Below are 13472 nucleotides of genomic sequence, written 5' to 3' on the forward strand. Positions count from 1 at the left end.
GGCCAACCTGGCCAAGCGCTGGGCAGAGTTGAATGGGGCCACGGCGGTTTTATTCAAGAACAAGATGCGGTTTGGGATGCTGTACCCAGCAAGACTCTGGGTGACGTACGGCAATATGGAGCATTATTTCAAAACGCCGGGAGAAGCAGACGTGTTCATCTTGAAAAACGGGCTAGAAAGAAGGAGGAACATGGGAGGGCTGGCCCTTCCGAAATTCCAGTTCTACCACTGGGCAACCACTGCAGAGAGAGTACGGGGCTGAGTCAAGGTGCCAGGAACGGAATGGCTACGAACGGAGGAGAGCTCCTTAACTTGGCACTGGCCACGGCCCCACTCCTATTCCCCACCCAAGTTCTCAAGAAACTCAGTGGTGGTGGCAATGCTGAGTATGTGGAACCAACTCGGGCACCATTTCAGACTGGTAGCAATGTCCACCATGGCCCCCATCTGCAAGAACCATGAATTTACCCCAACAACAATAGATGCCTCCTTTAAAAGATGGAGAAAGGATGAAGGGACACTGACGGTAGAGAACTTATACATTGACAGCAGAGTGGCGACCCTGGGTGAACTGACAGACAAGCTCCAGCTCCCAAAAGGGAACGAGTTGCGATACATGCAATTAAAGAACTTCCTTCGCAAGGAGACAACAATGTTTCCCCCAGCTACCAGAGCATTCCCTTCTGGGCAGACAACTAACCGCGGGGGAACTAAGGGATGGTAACTGCGCTGACATGTACGAATGGCTACTAGAGGAGGTACAGTCACCACTGGATAAGGCAAGGGAGAAATGGGAGGAAGAGCTAGGCATAGAGATAGGGGGAGGACCCTGGAACAAGCACTGCATTGGGTGAACTCCATGTGCAGGGCTGAGCCTAACGCAGCTGAAAGTAGTGCATAGAGCGCACTTAACAAGAAGGGAAGAAGAGAACGAATGCACCCAAGAGGAACAAAGGAGACAGGCAGAAGGGAGGAAAACTGCAAGACACTGGTTTGCTGGCAAATTAATGCCTGAACCACACTGTACATAAACCAATATTGTTACAGTCGGCGGTTGGAACTTCTTTTCTTGTTATATGTGTTTGTTTGTTTGGCTTTGTGAATTTGTGTTACAAAATGTAAATAGCTCAATAAAAATATTTTCAAAAAAAAACGCAAGCCCAGGTGCGTTTTAATACCAGGAGGTGACACATACAAAGTAAGTCCAACACGGAGGGGTAGCCGACGATGGGAGACCCGAAGCCAGGGCTCTCGTATCTCCCGTATCTGTATCTGTACACACGCTACCCTTGTATACATATCTGTGTATGTTCCTATAGTTGTGACATTTCATTTTTTCTTTCTTTGCTATTGTATATACACACACATATATACCCACTCTATAGATGTCTCTATATTACTGTACAATGTTACTATAAATGCTAACCAATAAAAAGACTTTAAAAAATGATACCTGGCCTTACAGGGGTTACGCTACGAGGCGAGATTACACAGATTAGGCCTGTTTTTGCCAGAATTTAGAAGGTAAAGGAATGATCTGATCGAAGTATTCAAGATATTAAACAGGGAAAGACAGTGTCGGAATGTGGCGACTAGGGGCTTTTCACAGTAACTTCATTGCAATGTTAATGTAAGCCTACTTGTGACAATAAAGATTATTATTATTATTGATAAAGATTCTAAAACGAGGGTACAGTAAGACGTCTTACAACACCAGGTTAAAGTCCAACAGGTTTGTTTCAAACACCGGGGCATAGTCTAAAAATTAGGGCTAGACTGTTAGGAGAGATGTTAGGAAGCACTTACCAAGCGACTAAAATATAAAATAATGCATTACATTGCATTTCCAAGCACTTGTTTTGCTGTACAGTTTTAATAAAACAAATTCAACATTTATTTAAGAGGAATAAGTCCTACACAGAATGCCACTGACAGATCACCATCTATTCTAGGGGCTTTACACAGTAACCTCATTGAAGCCTCCTTGTGACAATAAGCGATTATTATTATTAATTTCTTATGTTTTAAATGTAAATTCAAAAATTGATTTAACATTTCAAACATTTTTGAATAACATTTAATTTGGGGTTATTTGTACCCCCAGAATACTTAATTGTATTGAAATTGAAAGTTTGATACAGTGAATGACTTCTAAAACATAGTGACCTTTGTATATTTGATTTAGCTGAAGCTTTCAATAGCAAAATGCACTTGTATGAAACATTAGATTACAACACTGAAGGGGCGGCACGGTGGTGCAATGGTTAGCACTGCTGCCTCATGGTTTGATCCCGGCCCCGGGTAACTGACCGTGTGGAGTTTGCATATTCTCCCTGTGTCTGTGTGGGTCTTACCCCACAAACCAAAAGATGCGCAGTGTAGGTGAATTGGCTACGCTAAATTGCCCCTTAATTTGGAAAAAAAGAATTGGGAACTTTGTATTCAACATTAATAAACAGTAATTACAAGCAATGACTTATAACTCTTCGTTGATCAGAACAGATAATGAATATTTCTCAAAATTATAAGAAGCTTCAAAACTCCTAACTTCACCTATTAAGCGGAAAACTAAGAAAACAGGTTGATTCTCTATCAGATATTCAGGGGAACTAAATTATTTAAAATGAAATATATGGCAGAAAGAAAAGGAGTTCAAAGGACTTAATTTATTTAAAGGAGAATTGATCTTTTTCAAATTAGAGGTATCAAATATCATCTTCCTGCCTAGTTAATAACAATATACTTTCTAGAAACGTTGTATCCTAATAAAGTTCATTTGAATAATTTACATGCTTTAATTCCTATTCTTAGGAGGAGTGATGGATAGCATTGCACTGCAGTAGTGGACAACTTATGCATAAATATATAATTGTGTCTAGTCTAGCAACATTAATCATCTTTAGGCATAATCTCTATTTTGTTATTTAGTTACTTTGGTTAGTGGCTAAGTCTTCATAGAACTGAAGAAATAACCAGTATTATGAATGCCTTTTTTAATGCGTTTGATTTATTTACCCTTTATAGCAACTTGAGTTGTGTCAAAGACTCTACAAGCTTCACTTTCAGCTGCTGCTGCTCTTCCAGTCCTACTACAAACTAATTGGACAGATCCATGTTGTCAATTCAGTGCCAGAGGTAAAGGTTACCTTTTTGACTGACACTAATCAACATATTCCCCAAAACATGTTTAAAATCTACTACTCCATAACATCATATTTCAACACAACATTCTAATATTACCATGAAACTTTGAGGTAAATAAACTTAAACTTAACAATAAAAAAATTTCAGTGATGCAGACATTATAATCATTATGCTAGCTAGCATATGTTGGTAGGGAAATGGTTAAAATGAAAAGCTGCTCTGATGTGTGTTGTCTTACTAATATTTGTTTACTAGCTACTGAATATGTCAAAAGAATTGAATGACCTGAGGGATAACCTGAAGGAAGCTTCAGCTTTAATAGCAGTTGAACCGCTCAAAGATGAATTCAGTTCACATGGCCTCACAGTAACCTCCTCTGAAATTGCTGTTCAAACCATGCTAGAGTGCCTGAAGAACAGGGATCTTATAACTGCCCTGCGTCAAATCAGGGATTGCAGGTTAGACTTGATATACTGTTCATAATTTGTAAATACTTTTAATATTGTATAATAACTCTATTTCTCTTGCTTTGCTTACTTGATACAAGGGAATTTTAATGAAAAAATACATTGTTGTCTTGTTAACATTACTTTTTTCTTCCAGCAAACACAGTATTACGTTCCTAGCATTGATAGACTATATTAATAATATTGTAGGCTATCAACAATACTCTGCAATTTTTAACTTAAAACAAACAAGCTATGATAAATACTATTGGTATTCTAAATTTATACCAACTAACTGCTAATCCCATTAGCAATACCAGCCCTGTGGTATATGCTAACTGTAAGGGGTGGGGCTAACACAGACAATTGAATTGCTGAATTATACAGTTTAAATGGGGTTCAAAATTGTCTCCCATTAACATGTGTAGTGTTGAGGCCACTGTGATATGTTTCGACCTTGGGGTACCTCACTAATATATAACTCAAAATACTGCATCTCAGAACCTATAGGCAATGGTCCCACAGGACATTTATCTAGTCAGGAGAATTATTGCTGTTGAATATTCAACTGTTGGGAGGTGACTTCACCATCAACAAAGTTAAAGACATGGTAGGCTGTGGTGGTGTACAAAAACACTTTGCTCCAGTTAATCAACATGTACATCCCGGCTTTAAAGAACAAGCAGCTGACCATAGGCCAGCAGCTCCCACTGCTGCTAGCAATGTCTTAACCAGTCACACTGGGCAGTGACTTCAACTGCATCATCAATGAGGTTGGATAATCCGGAAGGGCCAGCAAACTAAATACTACGTCAAAATTCCTGATGGAAGTGGCAAAGGACACCAAGCTGCATGACGTTTTCAGAAACCCTACAGATGAGAGTGCCACGTAAGTACATCTGGGCAAAGCCAGACAGGTCCGTCCCTTCCAAGATAGACCTGCACTCATATCAGATCCACCAATTTCAAGCAATCCTTCATAGAACTCTTACAGTGCAAAAGGAGGCCATTCGGCCCATTAAGTCTGCACCAATCCTCTGAAGGGGCACCCTACCTAGGCTCATTCCCCTGCCTTATCCCCATAACCCCACCTAACATATACATTCCTGGACACTAAGGGGCAATTTAGGATGGCCAATCCACCTAACCTGTACATCTTTGGAGTGTAGGAGGAAATCGTAGCACCCAGAGGAAACCCACGCAGACACAGGGAGAAAGTGCAAACTCCACACCGGTCACCCAAGGCCGAATTGAACCCTGGTGTCTGCCGCTGTGAGGCAGCAATACCAACCACCAGGCCACCATGCTGCCCCAGCCTTCCCCGACCACTGCCTCCTACTAGCATTGAATGGAACATGAAACTGTCAACACTAGAAAACAGAAGAACTCACCAAGTCCCTGATGTACAGGTGGGAAGCGATCTTAATCCTCACAGATGTTCAGAGGTATCGCTTCTCGGCCTTTTGGATAGGATCAAGTGTAGTATCTGCTCGGCCTTTTGGCTAAGATCTGGTATGCCTCTCTTGTGGGGACCATAAATTGGATTCAATTTGAATTGGTTTTTGGAGCAGGCAAGGAGCTGGATTGGGGGTTCGTCCCTGTCCACACTCTGAGCCCTGGCTTTGTAACTTTGAAAAGGTAATTTAAAAAAAGATGTTCAGAGGTGAGAAAGACAGAGGAAAATGTCTCAACTTCAGAAAAGAATGCAGAATAAACCTTTTCTAAAGTCGATGGGGTTCGATGTCAGGGAGGTGAAGAGCCAGCAAAAAAGGTACACGGAAAGAGCGCCATGATCGCAGCAAGAAGGAGCAAGATAGCCGAGTTGCATCCTGATATACTCCGTATCAGCAAATCTTTTTATGCTGATGTATGACATAAAAGCCATAGACAGCAAGAACTCTCACTCCTCTGTTATAAAGGTCTTAAACAACAGTAAGCAGGAGAGTCTGGACAAATCACTAATTCAGGACGGGCTCACAAAGGCCATCAGATCCTCTGAGATGAGTAAAATCCCAGGAGCAACAGTTTAGCAGCCAAGCCTTATTTGGCTATTTGACTGCATCAGTCCAGATCTGTTGGAAGAGTGCGAGAGTATGCTTCTCGCCAACAACATGTCAGGATCCATGAGAAAAGCACAATCACCCAAATTTACAAACAAAAGGGGGAGAGGAAGGAAATCCGAAACTGACAGCCATTTCACAGCTTAACGTCGACTGTCCAAGGTCATTTCCAGTCAGGTTAATTCTGCTGTAGAATTGGTGATCACATGGACCAGACTTGTGCTGTACCCAACAGGAAGATCTCTAATAGCCTCATTCTACTCAGGGATGCAATCATCTATGCACAGGACAGGAAGAAGGACACCTGTCTGATCAGCTTGAACCAGGAGAAGGACTTTGGCAGAATAACATGCACTCACATTATGGATGTGCTCTTTAAAATAGGGTTTTAGGGTTTAGGAGCATTACGAGTTGTGGAAAATTAATATAAAAAAATTAAATTGGGAAAAAATAAAACTGGGAATTGATAATGACAGCTTTCTGAAAAGATATTTGATATGCAAATGATCATATCAGTGCGAAAAGCAATAGCAATCGTGTTGACCTATGTGACTGGGGAAAGCAGTGTAAAAAGCAAGTGTTTACCTATGTGACTGGGGAAAACAATGGGTTATAGAAGAGGCAACTTCAAAAAGGAGAGACAAGGAAATTGACAGGTATATGCTAAAAGCAGGATCCACAGGGTGGGTAACATCAAAGGGAAAGAATTATGTATCTATAACACAATAACTGGAGAAAGAGACACAGTAGCAGCTATCATCGCAAACAAACCCAGTTGCAAAAACAATCTCCCGATAACTAGTTATTGCTAAACAGGCAGCCGGTTAAGATCCAGAACATGAACCAAGAAGATTTTGCCTTCGCTGAAACTGAAGCTGGTTTTACCAAGTGTGGTCAAATAACCTGTGCATGGTAATTATCAGTTGGATTTAGCTCCAAGTTATATAATGGTGGATGTTGTTTGGGAACAAGGGGGTGTCTCAGAGTTCAAGAAACATAGGTAGTTGGGAACCAAGGGATAACTTCATGTAATACTGTGTGTGTGCATAGCCAGCGTAATTAGTGTTGTAATGTTTTATAGTCCTTGGTCATTTTTTAAAAGTTAATAAATAATCTTTATTAATTGATCACACAAGTGGACTATTCCTCCCTGGTTCACATACATTTTTTCACAGTACACCAAATTGAAAATATACACCATTCAGAACCGGTGTTCTAAGTTACCCTTCTGGCATATCCTCGCATTTAACATCAGCGGGGTTCTTAACAGTAGGGAAACTACAATTGAATCCAATTGACCAATAGAAACATCAGTAATGTACTTGGATATCAAACAAACTTTCCACTAAAATCTGGATTCAGTCCAGAAACGGCCCCTCTGTCTTGCTAAATTCAATACCAAAAAGAGTTATGACGATGTAAAAATTGCTACCACAGGAAGCAAATAGTGTCGTTTATATTAATTTAAGGGGATGCCAGACATGTATTTGAGACAGAGGAAAATAAAGAGTTAACGTGATAGATGAGAAAATATGAGGGCAGGGGGATGCTTGATGGACCTGCCTCAAACCCAGCAGGTCCTGTGGTGGAGTGAGGATGATGTGGGTGAGGGGGTTGGCACACGCCTCATGTGCAACTGCAACTAAGTAGGATCTCACTGCCTTGCAGCCGAACTCCAATTCGCTGTCCAGGGTCCTCTGCTCGGCCATGGTGAGGGGCCGCAGTTCTGGCAGTCGCCCTCCTATCTTGTCCTGCTCCCGGCGGTTGTGCGTGGCCTTCTTATGGTGGTGGGTGGTTTTGGGGAGGGGGGGGGGGGGTCGGCCGGTATGAACGCTGGCATGTGGTACAGGGTTGGGATTCGGCACCCCCCCCCCCCCCTCCCAGTTGGTGGGAGGGGGGCGGGTAGGGTTATGGGTATGTGAGACGGGGTTTAGTGCCAGGGGCACAGGGCTGCCTTCTGACCATGGCCACCTTGAGGAGGTCATGCAGTTTCTTCCGGCACTGCTGGCAGGTCCGGACTACGTTGCCCCTGCGCCCACCGCCTTCACCACCTGCGCCCAGGCACGATGAACGGCGGAGGCTAGCAGCCTCCTTCCCGGGCCGGGGTACAGGGTCAAGCGCCTTTCCTCCAATATGTCCAGAAAGGTCTCCAGCTCGGCTTCAGTTAAACGGCCACTCTCCTTGCTGCTATCACCAAATCGCAAAGCTCCAGCACCTCAATAGCGGTGTCAATGCGTTCCGGAATGCACATACATTAGACACCGTTTGCATATCCTTAGAAGGCCCGACCCGGTATTCTCCGGGGCCTCCGTGATTCTCCGCCTCCGATGGGCTGAGTTCCCAGCGGTGCGGTTCACTTGTGCTTTTAAAAATCGTGAAACCGGCGTGGCGGCTGCTGAGGGAGAGAGAGGGGGTCGGGAAAGTGTCCAACATCGCCAGAGTGTGCTGATAGTTGTGCCGCTGGCCGGAGGCCTTCTGCCAGGGTAGGGGGAGTAGATGGGGGTAGCCAGGAGGTGGGCTGTTGGGCCGGTGTAGATGGGCACAGAACACCATTGCCGTAGCTGGCAAGGCAGCCATGCAGCTGCACACACCACTAACAGCCCACTGTGAACTTAGTGCCACAGGTCGTATAGGTGTCCCCTAGGGCACCACCCCGGTGCCCTCTGGCCCCAGCCGACCCATCAGATGTATGAGCGCACTCCAGCACAACCAGTGTCATCTTGTTGGCTGCGATAAGTGTGTGGGGCGTGTAATGTATATATGCGGCTGCAGTTTGTCGGTCTTCCGAGTGTCAATCACCAATCCGGCGAACCCCACACCGTTTTTCATTAGAATCGAATTGTGTTCCACGCGGCACCGGTGTTAGCCCCTAATAGTAGCGGAATCGGTCCAGGTCTGATGCCATTTTTTCTGTCATGAAAGTCCACGAATTCTGCATTGGTGTCAACACAGTCTCCGAAACGGAGAATCCCACAGAATAGCTGAAGTCATTATCAGAAATGTAACATTGAATAACAAAGCAAGTGAGATTGTGAGAACTAAGCAGGCTCCCTTGTCACATAAAGGAAAGTGAAATTGGTGGGTCACGAGGTTCAGGCGACGTGAGTTGTGAAGGATGGCCGGTGTGGGACCCGAAGGATGGCCGGTTGGTAAAAATGGGTCCTGGGACAAAAGGTTTGAAAAACACAGCCTTATATTCCCAGCATTGAGGAGGATGGATTTGGCAAAATTGCTATGAAACGCTCCATTCAGTTGGACGGTGACCTACCACCCAACCCTTTTTGAAATGTTTGCTCAGAAAAGCACCTTTGACCACAAGTTCATTGGGCAGTTGTCCACACATAACATCTCAAAGTGAGGGAAAAGCAGTTGGTTACTCGTGTCAGATGGCTTCTTTGGTTCACGAATGTCCTTCAGGAAACAAAATCTGCTGTCCTTACTTGGTCTGGTCTATATGTGACTCCAGATCCACAGCAATGTGGTTGACTCTTAAATGTACACTGAAGTGGCCTAGCAAGGCACTCCGGTATATCAAACTGCAAAAGAAATGAAACCAGACGGATTACCCAGCATCGACCTAGGCCCTGATGTCAAATGACAACCCTGCAAAAATCCTCCTTACTACCATCTGGGGGCCAGTGCCAAAAGTGGGAGAGCTGTCTCATAGATTAGTCAAGAAACAGTCTGACAAATCATACTCAGAATACCTTACATGTGTCCTGTCCCACCGGCAGGACAGCCCAGGAATGGTGGTAACACTGTGTTTTACAGATGGGATGGGGTTGCCCTGGGAGTCCTCAAACTGACTCCAGACCCTATGAATCGCATGACATGAAGTCAAACATGGGCAATGAAAACTGCTGATTACCAGGTAATCCCCCCCCCACCGCCTCAGTTGATAAATCAGTACTCCGCCACATTGAACATCACTTGGAGGAAGCATGGAGGGTGGCAAGGGGACAAAGTGTACTCTGGGTGGGGGGGCTTCAATGTTCTTCATCAAGAGTAGCTTGGTAGCACCATAACTGACCAAACTGACTAAGTCCTATAGAACATAGTTGCTATACTTGGTCTGCAGCAGATGGTCAGGGAACGAAAGAAGAAGAAAAAACATACTTGACCTCATCCTAACCAACCTGTCCATTGCAGATGCTTCAGTCCATGGCAGTGTCAGTGGGAGTGACCACCGCACAGTCCTTGTGGAGACAGAGTCCCATCTTCAGATTGAGGATACCCTTAATCATGTTGTGTGGCATAACCACCATGCTAAATGGGATAGATTCCAGAAAGATCTAGCAAAGACTTGGCAAGCACAAGGCATTGTGGGCCATTGGCAGCAGCAGAATTGTACTCAACCACAATCAGTAACCTTAATGCCCGGCATATCCAATGTCCTACCTTTACCAGCAAGCTAGGGGATCAACCCTGGTTCTATTAAGAGTGCACAAGGCCATATCAAGAGCAGCACCAAGTATACCTAAGAATGAGGTGTCAAACTAGTGATGCTACAACACAGGATGACTTTCATGCCTAACAGCCTAAGCAGCAAGCGATTAAGAACGAAGCAATTCCTCGATCAATGGATCAGATCGAAGCTCTGCAGTCCTGCCGTATCCAGTTATGAATGACGGTGAACAATTAAATAACTCACTGGAGGAGGCTCCACAAACATCGCCTCTTCAGTGATGGGGGAGCCTGACACAAATTGGAATTGTATACAAACTGCGTGTCCTCACAGATCAGAGAATTTACAGTGCAGAAGGAGGCCATTCGGCCCATCGGGTCTGCACCAGCTCTTGGAAAGAGCATCCTACCCAAGGTCCACACTTCTACCCTATCCCAGTAACCCCACCCAACATTAAGGGCAATTTTGGACACGAAGGGCAATTTAGCTTGGCCAATCCACCTAACCTGCACATCTTTGGACTGTGGGAGGAAACCGGAGCACCCAAAGGAAACCCACGCACACACAGGGCGAACGTGCAGATTCCGCACAGACAGTGACCCAAGCCAGGAATCAAACCTAGGACCCTGGAGCTGTGAAGCAATTGTGCTAACCACAATGCTACCATGCTGCCCAGATAGTCCAGTTTAACACCAGGCTGTACCCTGACTTGGAGCCTGTGTTTCAAATTGCACATATGTAAAGTAAGCTGAATAAAATGACTTAATAGTAGACACCATGAAGCTATATAACTTCAAATATTAGTACAAAACTTTGTTGTGGATGAAAGGGAAAAGAAATGCCAAAAGAAAAAGCACAAATAATTTCAAAATTTACTTCCAAAAAGCGCACTCTTTATACACCCCAATGGAACCCAATTTTCTTACAATTAACGATAAATGGACTGACACTTCTAGTGCCCGTACATAAACCAACTGGAAAATTGAATGGAATGTTACGCGAGTGAAGGGAAGTTGAATTCATAACTGGTTCTATTCTGTAATTAATAAGCGAATCAATGCAAAAATGATTTATGATTTATTATTTGATACATTAACTCTGTTTAATATTGTTACAGGACCATATGGCCCAATGACATATTTGGCAGTAATGTGGAGGACGAGGTCCAGACACTACTTAATCTTTACTTCAGACACCAAACTTTGGGACAAACAGGCACATTTGCACTGCTCGGCTCCAATCACGATCTGTCAGAAATCAGTTCGAAGCTCATGGAGCTGAATGGAGAGATTCAGGATATGATTCAGAAGGCTCAGAGTTATCGTGTCATCAGTACTTATTTTCCAGATACCAGCACTAGTCTCTGACAGGGGTGTTCTGTCTCCCTTTTGTTTGCGACTGGAAATGCTGCAATGCTGGTCTGATGTCCTTCAGTATCTTTTCAATCTTAGAAAAACTTGGCCAGGCTGTTCTCACATTTGTGACACTTAGTTTCAGTAAACTTAAGTGGAATGATATAAAAATATGCGGCAATATCAAAAGATCAAAAAAAGTAAAAGTAAATCAGATATAAAAATAACTAATTTTCAAAGCACACATTTACTCTCATTTTGAGTAACTATAAGCTTACAAAATACAAATTCACAGATACCAAAGGTTATCACACATTAGAGTTATTCTTCCTGAAGAACTATTTTGAGAAATATGTAATTTTACTTTATGGTGTCAACAACTGATGCTATTGCCACAGAATGGTTGCAAATTGTACGCTAAAGTGAGGTTTGTGACCACTGGCTTAATAAATGACCCAATAGCAGGCAACATGAAGCTGTATGTAATGTACAAGAAAGCAGTTTTATCAAGCTGAAAGCCTGTGTTTCAATCTTTTTTAAATGCTAAAAACTTTATTGTATGCCTAGAACAAGAGCATTGTTATTATATCAGTACTGTTCACACTGAGCTGCTATAAAGCACATTTTTATTAGAAAAATGGCACTTTGTTATTGTCTACAGTGTTTTAATGGGCCATACAATGGGATTTGTACTGTATTTGAAATATAGTGAACAGTTCAGATGAGAAATGTTTGTGTTGGCTGCTTTTCTACTAGATGGAAGCTATTACGGACTAATTTATAAATAGAAAGTGATGCTTTTAACAGTTTTGTAGGTGAGGCTAAGATTTTCACATCCAATTAGTTAATGCCTGCTGATCTGTCAAGCATGCACATTCATATATAAAATATAAATTCTGTTGAAATGTTTTTGAAAAACAACCTATGCTTTAACTTTCTAAATTCAGCCACGTAGCTCTGAATTTGTAATGTGGGGGAGGGAGGGGGGTCTGCTTATGCAGAGATTCTTCCTCATTTTTGAAACCCATTCAGAAGCTATAAAAATTAATTTTGCATGTATAAACCTCTTCACATTTAATGGCATCTCTGGAATTATCCATATAACTTATTTACCTTGTAAATAATTTTACAGCTACCGTGAAGCATTTTAGGTTAGTGTTTTGTTCTGTAAATTCATGGACTGTGTGTACAACTGCAATATCTCATAACTATGTTTAGTGATATTCCTTGTGGAAAAGTGAGCTTTTATTTAATGTTTTCCATTGCACTTATTACACTTAGTGTATCAAACCATCAAAACCACCAGTAAAAGTGTGGTAGGTTACAAATGTGGCTGCTTCTATTATACCTTTATTGAAACTCAGTTTCTGAATTCAAATGGGTGGAATATAAATCTGAAGGTACAGGATTCTAGGAACTGTAACTGGAAGAAAATTAGGATGTAATTCTCCCAAACTGGCCTATATTAAACTTTGTGCATTTGAGTTATTTTTTTGTTAAGTGGTTGTGATTTCAATGTACCACAGCTAAAGGACTGCATTTCAAATTAGGTAGCAGACACAAAAGATGGAAAATAATTCTTCAAGTTTCAGTAATTACGAAATAAGCTGGGCAATGACACCTCTAATTAAGTATATAACCAGAGTCTAGAGGTCATCGTCTTAGTCCAGCACAGTATCCGGAGGAACTTCTGCAACAATCATTTTCAGCTGCTTCACCAACAACCTTCCCTCCATCACAAGGTCAGAAGTGGGATGTTCACGGAAGATTTTTCCAACGCCATTTGCAACTTCTCAGATACGGAGTAGTCCATACAAGTATACAAACAAGGTGCAGGAGTAGGCCATTCAGCCTCTCAAGCCTGCTCCACCATTTATTAAGATTGTGGTTGATCTGGTAGTAACCTCAAATCTGCATTCCGGATATTACCCATCTGCTTACAAAGAATCTATCCCCTTTTTGCTTTAAAAAATATTCAAAGACTCTACTTCCACCATCATATCAGGAAGAGAGTACTAGACTCACTACCCTCAGAAATGTTCTCAAACCAACCCCTTATATTTAA

At 42.7% G+C, this 13472-nt stretch overlaps 1 protein-coding gene and 1 non-coding gene across 7 annotated transcripts in view; both read left to right on the forward strand.

The window, feature by feature from the left end:
* LOC140391931 (protein furry homolog) overlaps window positions 1-12895 on the forward strand; it is a 790380-nt gene extending 777485 nt beyond the window's left edge. For all 6 annotated transcript variants that reach the window (XM_072476991.1, XM_072476992.1, XM_072476988.1 and 3 more), the window contains 3 exons: window positions 3025-3135; window positions 3400-3602; window positions 11173-12895. In XM_072476991.1, coding sequence (XP_072333092.1) covers window positions 3025-3135; window positions 3400-3602; window positions 11173-11422 — 564 coding nt within the window. In that variant the 3' untranslated portion in view covers window positions 11423-12895. The remainder of the gene's footprint in view (window positions 1-3024; window positions 3136-3399; window positions 3603-11172) is intronic.
* LOC140392209 (U2 spliceosomal RNA) lies at window positions 5038-5237 on the forward strand. Its single transcript, XR_011935273.1, has one exon. It is a non-coding gene; the product is annotated as a U2 spliceosomal RNA (small nuclear RNA).
* Window positions 12896-13472: the final 577 nt, after the last annotated feature.

Source organism: Scyliorhinus torazame, chromosome 15 (genome assembly GCF_047496885.1).
Source record: "Scyliorhinus torazame isolate Kashiwa2021f chromosome 15, sScyTor2.1, whole genome shotgun sequence".
Classification (NCBI taxonomy): Eukaryota; Metazoa; Chordata; class Chondrichthyes; order Carcharhiniformes; family Scyliorhinidae; genus Scyliorhinus; species Scyliorhinus torazame.